Here is a 15,017-nt window from a genome sequence, read left to right as displayed (position 1 = left end):
AGTCTTTGGAGGACATTTGAGAACCAAGCATAATGGAAAGATTGCCTTGACTAAGGATAATTAATTGAAATGGAAGGCACAGTTTTCAAAATGATCACTGCCACTGTGTGCAAAGTCTTGTCATCCTGGTGACAGCCGGGTGTCCACCTCTCATGATTCACTTCTCAAAACCCTTGTCTTTAAGTCCCCTAGTGGAGAGCTTGCCAAGACCTTTGCCCTAATTTCAGCTGATACTCAAGTTGAGAAATTAACTGTTTTACGGACCATTGATTACTTTTATAGTTTTATGGGATGGCCAATAAGCATTGCCAGAGAGCTGGGGCGTAGATCTGTTGTATAAACAGAAGAAAACAAGTGTAGTGGTACATGCCTTTAGTCCCAGCACTGAGTAGGCAGAGGCCAGCCTGGTCTACATAGTGAGTTCCAGGACAGCTAGGGCTAATAAAGAAGGAGAGAGCTGACTCCTGCAAGTTATTTTCTGACCTCCCCCCACACACATTAAATGTAATGAATAAATGTGCTTGTAAATAAATGTGTGCTAACATTATGAGAATGCCTTCATTTTTATTGCTTAACAAAAGTTTACTTAAGGCATGTGAACTAGAAGTGATTTGGGTTAATTACTATAATCTAAAGTTTATTTATATGAGTGTCCCTTTATTCATAAGATAATCTGTTGGGAAATATTCTTTTAAGGTGTGTTGCTTTTGTTTATGTTGCATTTGTTTAACTCTGTGAAGCTGTGTTACTGTGCCTGTGTAAACACCTGATGGTCTAATAAAGAACTGAATGGCCAATAGCAAGGCAGGAGAAGGGATGGGCAGGGCTGGCAGGCAGAGAGGATATATAGAGGGAGAAAACTGGGAGGTAGAAGGAAGTAGCCAGAGAAGGAGGAGGACATCAGGGGCCAGCCACCCAGCTACACAGCCAGACGTGGAGTAAGAAGAAACACAGAAAGTTATACAGGAATAGAAAAGGAAAAGCCCAAAGGTGAAAGACAGACAGGATAATTTAAAGTTAAGAAAAGCTGGTAAGAAACAAGCCGAGCTAAGGCTGGACATTTATAAGCAATAATAAGCCTCCATGTGTGATTTTTTGGGAGCTGTGTGGTAGGCCCCCAAAAGAGCAAAAAACAACCAACAACAGTAATTAGAACAGAATCCCTTAGGGGATTTTACCATGTGAACAACCGAAAAAAAAAAAAGTAACATGCACACATGCGGCACACAAACATATATTCCCAAAGATCCGCAGCTTTTATTTTAGAATTCTAGTCACTAGACAAGAGGAGCCGATGAGTTGGTTCAGTGGTCAAAAGCACTAAACATGCAAGCTTGAGAACAGAGGTCATCACCGGAACCCATGACAGGAGAGAACAGGCTCCCCAAAGTTGTCCTCTGACCACCTACACACACACACACACACACACACACACACACACACACACACATGCACACACGCACGCACGCACGCACACGCGCGCGCACACACACGCACACACTAAAAATTAAATTTATGAATTTATTAATATGAATCTAACCCATCTGTATTTCCTACAAAATGAGATAAATTAGCATCTACTATAATCTTTTCAAGGCCGTGGACCTTTTAGGTTAAAACAATCTCCATAGTAATTTAGTTCAAAAGCTTCTTTTCCTATCTTTATTACCCTTTTCCACCCTCAAGTTTAGGGCATAACTCTTACATGTTTTCCTTTTAGCTTGAATGGGACAAAATAACAAGGTTTCAAGTGACCTTGAAGAGAAAAACAAAAACTTTTGTTTCTTTCTTTGCTAGTTTAATCAACATGATGAGAAGCATTTTCAGAAATATTTTTTGGAAAAATTATTTAAAGGCTCTCCCTACTCCACTGAGATGGCAAAATAGTCACATCTTGTGTTTTCGTTTTGTGTGTGTGAGCGTGGCACATGCACACATGTAAATTCAGGTACATGTGCCTATGCACGCACATGGGCCAGAAGAGGCTCACTGGTGTGCTCCCCCATCTCTCTTCCCATGGTCCTTTGAAGCTCTCTCCCTCTCTCTCCCTCTCTCTCCCTCTCTCTCCCTCTCTCTCCCTCTCTCTCCCTCTCTCTCCCTCTCTCTCCCTCTCTCTCCCTCTCTCTCCCTCTCTCCCTCCCTCTCTCCCTCCCTCTCTCCCTCCCTCTCTCCCTCCCTCTCTCCCTCCCTCTCTCCCTCCCTCTCTCCCTCCCTCTCTCCCTCCCTCTCTCTCCCTCCCTCTCTCCCTCCCTCTCTCCCTCCCTCGGAGCTGAGGACCGAACCCAGGGCCTTGTGCTTGCTAGGCAAGCACTCTACCACTGAGCTAAATCCCCAACCCCAGCTCTGTCTCTCTTTGTACCTGACCCTTGCCTTTTCCTGGCGAGGCCGGAAGCTGGCAAGCCCCAGTGAGCCTCCTGCCTCTTCCCTTCTTAGGCTTGGGTTACAAGGGTGGGCAGGGAGTGTGGGTTGTCGCGTGAGTCATCAGAACTGAACTCTGGTCATTGAGATTATTTAGCAAGCATCATATACCGTGTGAGCCATCTCTCCTGCACCACTAAGCAAGGTTCTATTCCGCAGAGAGACTAATAGCCCCCTGGGATTCTATTATCAATTCAATATAGAAAGTAAGCTGGAAGGATTTCTGTTTTCATTCATTGTTAGGTTCATGGCTACAACTTCTATAATGAAGGATGGGTTGATAAAATAAAAGTATACATAATTATGTACTATATGATGGCAAGGGGCATAACCCACTGATAGTGTGCTAGCCCGTTGCATTTGTGGACCGGAGTTTGATCTGCAGTTTCTTTCCCCAGAAAGGTTTATTAGTATTAGTATTTGTGTGTGTATGTATGTATGCATTCCTCTCTCTCTCTCATTCTGTGTGTGTGTGTGTGTGTGTGTGTGTGTGTGTAGGGGGCACGCATGTGCTTGCACCCGTATGATCACACCCATATGTACACATGTGCACGTGCGGAGGTCAGAAGACAATTTTAGAAGTCAGTTTTCTCCTTCCACTGTAGATCTCCAGGATTGAACTCAGGTCATCTGACTTGCATGTAGCATGAATTGTTAGAAGGTCTTATTAATAAAAACAAACCCAGAGCCAGGTATTTGGGTGAACGCTGAAAGATCAGAGAAGCAGAACCAGCCACAGCTAACCTCACCTTGCCAGTTCCTCAGCTGATCCTGTTTCCTCAGACTGGAAGCTTCTGAGTCCTCATCCAAATGGATCTCAGCCGAACTGCTTCTCAAAGCCGAAAAGCTTAACCAGGCTCGAGTTCCTGGTCCTCACACCTTATATACCTTTCTGCTTCCTGCCATCACTTCTTGGGGTTAAAGGCCTGTGCCACCATGCCTGGCTGTTTCTAGTGTGGCTTAGAATTCACAGAGATCTGGATGGATCTCTGCCTCCAGAATGCTAGGATTAAAGGTGTGTGTGCCACTATTTTCTGGCCTCTATGTTTATCTAGTGGCTATTCTGTTCCCTGACCCCAGATAAGTTTATTAGAGTGTATAATATTTTGGGGGACACACCACCACACTTGCACACAAGCATTTTTACCTGCTGAGCCATCTTGCCAGCCCAGAAAAAGTTTTCTATGACATGAGAGTTTTCAGAAATGAAGACACACCAAAAACCCTGTGTGTTTTCATGTTTTCATGAAGAGTACACAGGCATGTAGAATTATCTGTGAACAAAGCAGACAGGATCTAATAAGTAACCCAACAGGAGACTTTGAATAATTTGCCTCTGTATCTCTGTACCTTCAAGTGTAAGGATGTTCCTAAGGAATGGTAAATAACACCTTAATAACAAACAAACAAACAAAAAAACAGCACCAAGAAACCACAATATCTAATCTTTAATACTTTATATTAAAAAGACACATACTCTTTTTTTTTTTTCTGAGACAGGGTTTCTCATGTAGCTTTGTGCCTTTCTTGGATCTCGCTCTGTAGACCAGGCTGGCCTCGAACTCACAGAGATCTGCCTGCCTCTGCCTCCCGGTGCTGGGATTAAAGGTGTGCGCCACCACCACCGGGTTGAAGAAATGTACTCTTACTAATGGTACATGGTAGAAAACCCCTTTCCCAACTCCTGGAACAACACTGGATAGCACCTCTATTCTAAAAATACTATGTAATAACTAAACATATAGCCATTTAAGAAAATGAAGCTTTTGAAAAATTAATAGACTTGTTTTTGTTTGTTTTGCTTCTGAGACAGGGTGTCTAGTCACTTTTTTATTGTTGGGATAAAACATCATGACCAAGGCAACTTAGAGAAGGAAGGGTTGGTTCTGGGCTTAGGTTCTAGAGTCATCAACCTTCACAGCGGGGAGCATGGCAGGAGTGAGAGCTCACATTCTATCCACGGACAGGAAACAGGGCACTCGGAGCCGGCCCCTGTGACATCCCTCTTCCAGCAAGGCCACATCTCCTAGTCCACCCCAAACAACCGCCAACTGGGATCACAAATCCAAGTGCTTGAGACTTACGGGAGACATCTCATTCACATCATTGCCTTCTGCTCCCTCACCTCCATGGTCTCATGGCCTTATCAAAATGTAAAGTGCATTTAGTCCGATTTCAAAAGTCCCGACAGTCTTTCTCAGTCTCAACACTGTTTTAAAATCCAAAGTCCAAGTTTCTTCTGGGGCTCAAGGCAGCCCTTCACTGTAGACCCTGTAAAATAAAAACCTTAAAATTACGTACGATGGCACAGAATTTCCATTACTGCTCCAGAAGGGAGGATCCGGGACATAATGATGAAATATTGGACCAAAACAAGATGAACCCAGCAGGCCAAGCTTCGCATCAGATGTCTGAGGGCTTAGATGGCTATGCCCAATGCCTTTCCAGCTTTGCTGCGTACAACATACTTCTCCCCCTTGGGCTCATTCCTCTCCTTACATGCAATTCCCTTTAGAGAACATCCCACGGCTCTTGAACCTCTAAAATCGTAGGGTCTCCCAAGACTCTACTTTCACAGCTTCATGGGATATTCTCTCAAGGCCTCCATGAAGGGACTACCCTGACACATATTACCTAGCCTCAGAGGCTCTCCTTACCCATGGAGGAAGATGACTAATAACCACACCACAGAGCCCAAATTAGGCTGTCTTTAAATCTCCTCCACCAAAGAAATGAGTCTGTTACTTTTAAATTTAGCCTCTGGCAAGTTCTTAGGACAAGGGCAGAAAGCAGTCACATTCTTTGCCAAAATATTACAAGACCAGTCTCTGGTCTAGTTGCTAATATTGTTCTTCTCTGTAACCTCTTGAGCTGTAACCACAATCTGCATGGTTCTTAGCATTACTGGCTTCCAGGTTCCTGCTAGGATGGCCCATGGAGCTCTTCTTGTAATGTTCAACCTCTTTCCTAGTCTAAATTCCCCCAAATCCTTCTGTTAGATATTTACGCCAACTCAGGCAGCTGGCATGGCTTCCTCTGCAGTGTTCAGAGTCCCCTTGTAAGCCCTGCCCCTGGAGACCTCTGGCTGCCAGGCTCTACCCCTAGATTACTCTGCAGGCTTGGCATTAGTGGCCAGCTACCCTCCCCCCGGGCCCCCCCCACCCCCCCACCCCCCCACCCCCCCCACCCCACCCCCCCGCTCCAGGAGCTACAGTGGCTGGGCCCCACCCCTGGAAGCTCCAATAGCCAGGTCTGTTCCCTCCCTGATTTCTCTAATGGCTATACAGGCTGTTCCAGGCCCTCAAGGCAGGAGAGTGGCCAGGCCCCTTCCTACAGAAAAAAAAAAAAAAAAAAAAAAAAAAAAAAAAAAAAAAAAGCCCAAGATCAGGTCACCAAATCCCACCAATCTCTGAGCTTGCCCCAAGATCAGGTCACATAATTCCTCCAATCCCAGGCTACCTGGAAAGTTCTGTTATATACCACCCCCGCCCACCCACCAGAAACCCTATATAAACCCTGTCTTCTCAATTCTCTGCTGCTTCTCACTGATCAGAGACAGCCACCCTCCTGGGCTCCCCGCTCCCAATAAATCTGTGTGAGGTTTGTTTGTGCTATGACTTTGTGGTAGTCCTTGGCTCCTGACTGCCAGGATACCTTTCCTTCTAGAGATGTAACATTTGTACTGGGAAACCTCCCCTGGCTGGGGCACAGCTGTAACATTTGCATTGGGAAACCTTGCCCTTCAGAGCTGTAACCCATCCATTGGGGAAGCCTTTCGCCTTAGAACTGTAACTACATCCCAGAAATAAAACAAAACACACCTGCAAAAGTCTGTCACAGCCAAGCCTTATGTCCCTGTGGGACAAAGGTTGTCTGTGTCTCTCCAAATATCTCATGTCAAATGTCTCTCCAAAGGCCTATGTCTCTCCAAATGTCCAAAATCCAAAACATAACGACTTCCTGTTTAAGTTGGAAGCTTCAGCTCCAGCCTCACTCTCCCCCACTCCAAACCCGGCCCCCTCTTAGAAAGCCGGCCAAGAAGCTGCTCCTCTCCTGGAGCTGCTTAAGACCAAGCCTACAGGATATTTACACTGCCTCCTAGAGAACGGACACGGACATGTGGTTTTTTTCTGGTCTCCTCTCCTGGGTTCATCTCTGGGGACGGGGAAAATCATCTGGTATGTTTTGCCCATTAAATTTGGTCTTTTGCTCTTAATTTGGCTTGATTCGGTTTACTGTATTGGTGGACAGACTTAATATCAGGGTACAGAAACCCTTCGTCTTGGTGAGTTGGCCAGGAGGAATTGAGTTTTCCCCATCAGCCTTCGGCCACATGGGAAAACCACTCCTCTCCTTCTACATTTGTTTATGCTGCCTTGTTAACGATGTAAAGATGTGATACATTTGTTTCACCTTGCCTGCCTAAGGCACCTGATTGATCTAATAAAAAGCGGAACGGCCAATAGCTAGGCAGGAGAAGGATAGGTGGGGCTGGTGGGCAGAGAGAATAAACGGGGAGAATGAGGGAAGAAGCAGGACATGCCCAGGGCCAGAAACCAGGCAGTGCCAGCCAGACAGGAGAAGCCGTGAAACTAAGATCTACAGAAAGAAAGAAAGGTAAAAAGCCCTGAGGCAAGATGTAGATGAAGAGAAACAGGTTCAGTGACAAGAGCTAGCAAGACAGGAGCCTAAGCTAAGGCTGAGCATTCCTAACTAATAATAAGTCTCCTGTCATGATTTGAGAGCTGGTTGCTGGCCTAAAAGAAAGCCTCCTATAGTAGCCGAGTGAACAGATTGGAGACTTAGATATTAAATTACCCCCAAGGGTAGGGTTAGAGGTATTTGGGGGACTTCCTGACTTCAGAAGTCACTAATCAGATTATCTGTGAAACTCGTAATACATAGCTTACTCCAGGCTCACAATACATGCCTACAGTCCCAGCCACCTGGAGGGCTGATTCAAAGATCAAGAGCCCATGAACTAACTGATCTTTTCTCAAAGCAAACAAACAATTCCCACACAGACATATGCTGTGGAATAATCCTTCTATACACTGTGTGAATATATGTCATTATGATTGGTTTAATAAACAAACTGACTAGCCAATAGCTGGACAGCATAAAGTTAGGCAGGAAAACCAAACTGAGAATGATGGGATGAGGAAGCACAGAGTCAGAGGAGTCACCACCAGCAGACACAGAGGGAGCAGGAGATGGACGTGCCATGCTAATAAAGATGCTGCTATGTGGCAGAGCATAAATAAGGAATATGGGTTAACTTAAAATGTAAGAGCCAGTTAGTAGTAAGCCTGAGCTATCAGCCAAGCATTTATAATTCATATTAAGTCTCCATGTTGGTTATTTGGGAGCAGGCAGTTGGGACAGGGTGGTTGGGACAGGAATACTCCACCTACAGATAGATATATGTGTACATGCTCATGAGTACATATGTATCACTTGTTTAACCTCCAGAAGTAGAGACTTGTTAGTAAGCAAGTAACTAAAGAGGGAACACAGAGTCCCAGAATGCCAAAATTTTATTATTATAAGTGAAATTAGGCAGCTATGTTTGTTAGCTAGAAAAAAATGAAAGGTAGGATTCTGCCCTCCATAGAGTTTTTATTCTCTAGATGGCTGGAGAATGGCTTCCAGGCCCTTGAGAAATTTGGAGCTATACAAGACATGTATTTACAATGACAGTCCTTCTTTTAACAGATACCAGCATTCTGTCTGTCCTGTGAGTCCATTCTGTTGGTGAGTAAACAACATGTGCCCATCACCATATTGCCATGAGAATGGTTTTATTGCCCTAAAACTATGTGTGCTCCACTTATCCTTGCCTTTCGCTCCCTCTCAAGCATGTTACCCACTGAGCCATCTCTCCCGCCATCTCCCTGTGTTGTGAGCACCCACAAAGGACCACAGCCTGAAGGTAGTCCAGCATCACATGCGGTAGCTAGCTCACCAGACTGTAGGAGGAAGTATTCTAGCAAGCGAGCAGGAATCTTAGCTGTTGAGACCAGGCCCATCCAAGGCATTCTCAGAGGTTCTGATGAGAAGACAAAAGGAAGCCAGCTCTGTCCTTGCGAGGGGGGGGGGAATGGGAGTAAGGGGGAGACGAACTTGACAAGGCCCATTTTGGGGTTGGGGCCCCAAGGAGTTACAGTTTTACTTTCCGGGAACTTGGCTTTTTCCCTTGGTGAGGCTGGATTCTCAGTCTAAGGCTGTTGTGTGCTCCGTCTGTGACACACTTGATGGCCTGCTCCCCTTGGGCAACATCACCTGGTTAGCTTCCTGCTGATGGTTCCACCATGGTAGATGTCTGCTGACTTCCTCCCATTTCTCCCCTAAAAACTGTATACAAGATGGTGGTCCGCTTCTAATATCATCAGTTTGAGCAGGACCCTCTGTCCCGAGTTGCCTATTTTCTTTGTCTTCTTATCCCCAACCCTCCACCTTAGGACCCTGTCACTCAAGAATGACCTGCGGGTCCAGGTCACTTAGTGGCCTTTTATGATGCAGACTCTGAAGCCACACAGGACCATGTCTGCTCAGCACAGTCTCGAACATGCACAGACTTGAAAGAGGGTACATATGAGTCCAGCTCTTGGTAAGAAAATGGCCAAGAATTTAGAGCTGTGATATGAAATGATTATAAGTGACTAATTGTGATGTGTTAAGGATCATTTTCTTTGTATTTATCCTGGAGAGGGTTATTGTGTTCCAAATATGGGGCTCGATGTCTTTGACATGAAGCTGACAGATACTGTCTCTGCCAGTACATGTGTACAATGCTGCCCAGCCCTGATGGGCAGGGAAGTCGGAAATAATCCCCTTGGATTGTCAGTGTGGTTTCCCAAGATCTGATTTAGAGCCTCAGAGTGGGACAGAAAAGAGAGCACACTCAATTATCTTTGGAGCAGAGTTCCCTTAACTGTCCCCCACACAGAGGCCCCAACCTCATCTTCTCAAAGGATCCCTCTGGTTTACAGTATGAAAAGGCCAAGGCTCTGGCAAACACTCTACCCTGTTGCCAATAGTTGGAGCATTAGATGACTATTCTCTCACTGTGACAAAACAGTCACTGCCTTTGTTAGGATTAAGATTGCTGTGATAAAACACCATGACCAAAGCAACTTGGGGAGGAAAGGGTTTATTTAGCTCACATTTCCACATCATAGTCCATCATCATCGAAGGAAGTCAGGACAGGAACTCAAACAGGGCGGGAACCTGGAGACAGGAGCTGAGGCAGAGGCCATGGAGGGGTGCTGCTTACTGGCTTGCTCCCCATGGCTTGTTCAGCCTGCTTTCTTGTTGAACCCAAGACCACCAAGCCAGAGATGGTACCACTCATAATGAGCTGGGCCCTCACCCATGGGTCACTAATTAAGAAAATGCCCTACAGCTGGATCTTGTGGAGGCATTTTCTCAATTGAGGTTCCCTCCTTTCAGATGATTCTAGCTTGTGTCAAGTTGACATAAAACTAGCCAGGACAGTCACTGTCTTTAAAACTGAACTATGAATGCCATGCTTGGTGGTGCATGCCTTTAGTTCCAGCACTCACGAGGCAAAAGCTGGACAGTCTCCATGAGTTTGAGACCAGCTTCCTCTACATAGCAAGTGCCAGGCCAGCCAGAGCCACACAGTGAGGTCCTGTCTCAAAAATCAGTACAACGAAGCAAAAACAACTGAACCACCACCCAAACCCTAAACTGAGAAGAAATCATAAATTTTACTAAGGGGTTGCTTTTTTTATTTGTTTGTTTTTAGAGACAGGGTTTCTCTGTGTAGCTTTGTTCCTTTCCTGGATCTCGCTCTGTAGACCAGGCTGGCCTCGAACTCAAAGAGATCCATCTGCCTCTGCCTTCTGAGTGCTGGGATTAAAGGTGGGTATCACCACCACCCAGCAGGGTTGCTTTTTTACAAAGAACTTTATTCATTGTATCATATGTATCTGAATCTTTCACAAGCACATGTTATGTTAGTAAAATACTGTATTGACTAAAAACTTGAGTCAAGTGACCTAGTAATGTCCCAAGGATGAATTTAATGGCATCCAGCAGAAACACTGATCCACACAAAGTTAATGAACATCAAAATTTGACCTTGAATCTACCATGTCAGCGACAGACAAATGCACTACAATCTAGAGAAAGCTCTGCCCTGGGTATTGTCCAGGTGTTTGCCAAAGAAGGACAGAATTTGCTTCCATGCATCTACCTGGGCTTTAGAGTGAGCCCTGACCTCCCCTCCCCAAATCACAGGTTTGTTCACTATTTTGTGCAGAGAAGCCGGGCACATCGGAAAGTAGGGAGGCTCAATGTAATGCCCAGCCCCAGGGTAAGAGATCACCCGGGGCCTGTCCTTTCCATGAGCCTGTAACCGTTCCGAGGCTATCTGGACATACATCTCACTCCTCCAGCAGTGATCGTCCTGACCAGCAATGAAGAGGATGGGCCCCTTGGCCTTCTCTATTGGAATCATACTGGGGTTCTCACAGCCTCCTACAATGTCATTCCGTATATCCACAATGTCCAGAACGCCAGAGAAAGCAACCTTCGCCCTCCTCAGGTCATGGCCCAATGGTGGGATCATAGTCTGCTTGTAGTGTATGTGTCTGTTTGCACTGAACGCAGAGCCGTTGATGGAAACTGTGGCTGAGACGTTCTCCAAGAAGGAAGCCATGGAGAGGCAAATATCAGCTCCTAGGGAAAGACCCAGAAGCCCAATGTCTGGGCCCTTTACCTAGAAAAAAAGAAGACGTAAGAGTCAAAAATGTATTCAGCTAGGTGTGATGGAACATGTACTGGGACGGTGGAGGCAGAAGGATCAGGAGTTCAAAGTCAGTCGGCTATGTAGAGAGTTCAAGGCCAGGCTAAGCAATCTCAAAGAACCAAAGAAGAGAGAGTGCTTGCTGCCAAATCTGATGACCCAAGTTCAATTCCTAGGACTACAGGGTCAAAGATGAGAACTGACTCTTCCAAGAACCGACTCCACCTGTGTGCTGTGGAACATGCACACCCCAACAAGGTTCCTAAAAGAGAACTTACCAAACACCCAAAAATGAAACTAGAAGGCCTAGAGAGATGCTCAGTGGTCAAGAGCACTGGTTGTTCTTCCAAAGGATCCTGGCTCGATTCCCAGCACCCACATGGCAGCTCACAACGGTCCATGAGTCCAGTTCCAGGGGATCTGGTGCCCTCTCCTGGCCTCTGTGATCACCACAGGCCTGTGGTGATCACAGACACAAATGCAGGCCACACACCCTGCACTTAAAAAAATAAATCTTTTTTCACATAAAATATGAATCTCTTTTTTTCTAATGCAACTGGAAAGACGGTTAGCTCCACTCTCCAAACCAGCTCACAGGGGAGCTCTTTTTCTTTTTAAAATACTAATTCTCTTTAAGATAGAAGTTTGTTATATGTCCAGGCTGGCCTTAAATTCTCAGTCCTCTTGCCTCAGCCTCCTGAATGCTAGGAGTTCAGTCGATGCCACCATGAGGGCATGAGTGTCTTTCTAAACACTGAAACTCTGCTAAATACATGGCAAACAAACCTATGCCGTCACATTTAGGAATTGGTCCTAAGTGCCGAGCCGTGGGAGCCTGTCAAGTTCAAGACCTCATTCACAGTGAGCCTGCACCCAGCCTTTCCTTGGCTGTGTATTGAATCATGTGGATGAAGCTCTGGCCCAGGATCTGAATCTTATATCCAACTCCATCCAAGTAATGCTGGAAAATAATTAACTTCACAGAAAACATAGACTTCAAAGTCCAGCTTAGTAGTTCTTAACCTCTGAAAAGGGTGGCCAAGTTGTGACTACATTGGAGAGGAAAAGTAAAAGTTATAAAGCCAGCATTCTAAGACAACAGTGAGAAGCCTAATCTTCATGGCAAGGGGAGTTTTACTATTATGAAATGAAATTTCACATGACTTTTTTTTTTTTTAAGAAATCCACACCAGGAAGCCGTGTGATGGAGAAAGGGGGAATGTTCGATACTCAAAGTCAAGGAAGTCTCCCAAAGAAACTTCCTCCATGAACAAAGGACAGAGCAGCCTCAGCACACCTGCTACAGGCGACCACCTCTTGATATTCCCAGGGAGAGCGGTTAATAAAGGGTGAGAGGAGAACCTGGGGGTGTTGAAGCATGTAGCACACCGCTTCTTCAAAGTAGTCCACTTCTATGATGTTGAAATCCTTCGGGAGATCGTCAAAGTCATAAAAAGCCAGAGCCAACGTAGCAAAGCCATGGCCAGCCATAAGGCTGGCTCGGTATTCCAACAGGCCCCCTCCAACACCGTAGACATCGATGATCCCTGGAAAGGGTCCTTCTCCTACACGGGGGAAAATGACAAGACAAAAGCATCGTGCAATTCAAAGAATTTGTTTTCTCTTTCAGAAACCTTTCTAAATTGTTTAGTTGGTTTCTATGAATCCAATAAAACAGATCTGTGCGTTACTACTGAATGACGACACACACAGGAGCGTATAGAGTGAGAAAAATCTAAGCAGTCTCATGGATGATTTCATCCTCTTAGAGAATTCCAACTATGGCCCAAGAGCCACAAGAGGACAGTTATGAATGTGGCCCAACACACACTCATCAATTTACAGGGAATACTGAAAGGTGAGCCTTTTGTGTGTGGTTTCTGTTTGTAGATCAATTGTACAGTTCTAGAGGATTAATGCTATAAATAACACCATTCAAGAGGTTGGACATTTCTTGTGGAATATTTGTTCAACAATGTAAAGATGTGTTGCATTTGTTTAACTATGTAAAGATGTGTTGCATTTGTTTAATTATGTAAAGATGTGTTGCTGTTTTACCTTGCCTGTCTAAGGCACCGGATTGGTCTTAAAAAGCTGAACAGCCAATAGCAAGGAAGGAGATATAGGTGGAATTTCTGGGACGGAGGAATAAGTAGGAGGAGGAATTTAGGCTTGAGTAGGAAGAAAGAAAAGGAGATGATAGGGAGATGACAGGGGCCAGCCAGCCAGCCAGGGAAGAAGCAGGAAAGTAGGATATACAGAATGAAAGGTAAAAAGCCCCAAGGCAAAATGTAGATGACTAGAAACAGGCTAAACTAAGTTAAGAGAGCTAGTGGGACAAGCCTAAGCTAAGGCCGAGCATTCATAATTAATAATACGTCTGTGTCTTTATTTGGGAGCTGGTTGGTGGTCCAAAGAAAATTCCAACAACAGACATGTTTTAAGAATCTGTGATAAGCTATTTGCATAATTCTACAAATCAGTTGTTGTTATAAGGGAAAGTGCTAAATCTTTGGGTAAGGGGTACATTTTGGAAGGAGGACTGGCAAGATTGGAAGGAGGCTGACTCTCCACATGTAGCGCTCTGCTGGAGGGCTGCAGGGAGTGAGAAGTGGGGCTGGAGAGATGCATCCCACAGTGGTTGGGTCTCCTCCCTGTGCCTGCAGAAGACTGGAGTTCATTTCCCTGCACCCAGGACGGGGGGCTTGCAAGTGCCTGTAACCCCCGCTCAAGGGGATCTGATGCCCTCTTCTGACCCCCATGAGCATCAGCACACACAAAGCATACACCGTGAGCAAACAAAATAAAGTTAAATTTAAAGCATTAAGACAAAAAACAAAACAAAACAAAAAACAAACAAAAAAACTGATGCAAAGCTGGATTCCTGTGGCATTAACCCGAGTGTGTGTGTATAAACACTCGAGTTTGCCTGTGTGTTGACGGGGGAAAAAAGAGCTGATTCTTGGTAAGGAAGGCACTAAAATCTGATCTGTGGTGGGGATGGACATGAAGAAGTGGAGAAGGGACTGTATGTATCAAGGACAGAGAGAAAGGCAATGTGGCAGTCTCCTTTCCTATCATTTTTCCTAACCATTCGGCCTGGGGACATCTATGGGGTAGTGAACTGAAGAACGTCCTAGGAAGTCCAGCCCTGCTAGAGACACGGGCCTTGGGCTCAAGCTCATCTACACCCAACTCACCTGGGGGCAGGAAGAGCGTGGCGCGCACTCGGCCCTCGCGCACGGGCACGCGCCGCACCCCGGGAGCCATGAAGTGACGCTCGTGCACCGCCCGCGCCAGCAGCCGCCCGCCGTCGGGCTCGTGGCCGTCCAGCACCTCCAGCTCCACCACGAAGGGCGTCCGCACGTCGCGCTTGACCAGGCGCCAGAAAGGCCGCTCGGGCTCCAGGGCCCAGAGCAGCCCCATGGGCTCGAGGCCCGCGAAGCTGCCGCCCAGCGCGGGCGCGCGCGCCAGGTCCAGGCGGCCGTGGGCGTCGGCGCGGTAGCGCGCGTGGGCGCGGAAGCGCGCGCCTTTCTCGTCGCGCAGGGCGGCGCGCAGCGTGACGGGCTGCTCGGGGGCCAGGCCGCTCACGGCGATGCTCAGCGGCTCGTCCCAGCAGCTGCGGCCCGCGGGCTCCAGGCTCAGCGTCGCGGCCGCCATGGGGAGCTGGGAGCTCAGAGGCTGGAGGTCACGGGGAAGGGCACGCGAGTCCTGACCCAGACCAGGGAGGGACAGGAACAAGTCTGTGCGCAGTCTGGGCCACAGGGAGGCCAGAGGATTCTGCTTTTCGCCACTCCCACGTAGTGCTGTGAAAATGATTGGTGG

At 46.6% G+C, this 15,017-nt stretch overlaps 1 protein-coding gene and 1 long non-coding RNA gene across 2 annotated transcripts in view; one reads left to right on the top strand and one right to left on the bottom strand.

The window, feature by feature from the left end:
- LOC143268464 (uncharacterized) overlaps positions 1-12,725 on the top strand; it is a 26,546-nt gene extending 13,821 nt beyond the window's left edge. Inside the window, exon 2 of the long non-coding RNA XR_013044409.1 lies at positions 12,373-12,725. This is a non-coding gene — a long non-coding RNA (uncharacterized LOC143268464). The remainder of the gene's footprint in view (positions 1-12,372) is intronic.
- LOC102928873 (peroxisomal succinyl-coenzyme A thioesterase) lies at positions 9,556-15,017 on the bottom strand. The gene is made up of 3 exons (XM_006973165.4): positions 14,393-15,017; positions 12,555-12,757; positions 9,556-11,165 (listed from the first exon to the last, which is right to left on the bottom strand). Exons 1-3 carry the CDS (start codon positions 14,850-14,852, stop codon positions 10,560-10,562), a joined length of 1,269 nt encoding a protein of 422 aa, XP_006973227.3. The 5' UTR covers positions 14,853-15,017; the 3' UTR covers positions 9,556-10,559.

This window comes from Peromyscus maniculatus, chromosome 14 (assembly GCF_049852395.1).
Source record: "Peromyscus maniculatus bairdii isolate BWxNUB_F1_BW_parent chromosome 14, HU_Pman_BW_mat_3.1, whole genome shotgun sequence".
Taxonomy (NCBI): domain Eukaryota; kingdom Metazoa; phylum Chordata; class Mammalia; order Rodentia; family Cricetidae; genus Peromyscus; species Peromyscus maniculatus.
This window is presented reverse-complemented; position numbering and strand designations above follow the sequence as displayed.

Excerpts from the sequence above, each read along its gene's own strand:
- LOC102928873 (XM_006973165.4), bottom strand. The coding sequence starts at position 14,852 with ATGGCGGCCGCGACGCTGAGCCTGGAGCCCGCGGGCCGCAGCTGCTGG. Across the intron at positions 12,758-14,392 it reads CACGCTCTTCCTGCCCCCAG|GAGAAGGACCCTTTCCAGGG; the intron begins GTGAGTTGGGTG and ends TCCCCCGTGTAG. Across the intron at positions 11,166-12,554 it reads ACATGCTTCAACACCCCCAG|GTAAAGGGCCCAGACATTGG; the intron begins GTTCTCCTCTCA and ends CTTTTTTTCTAG.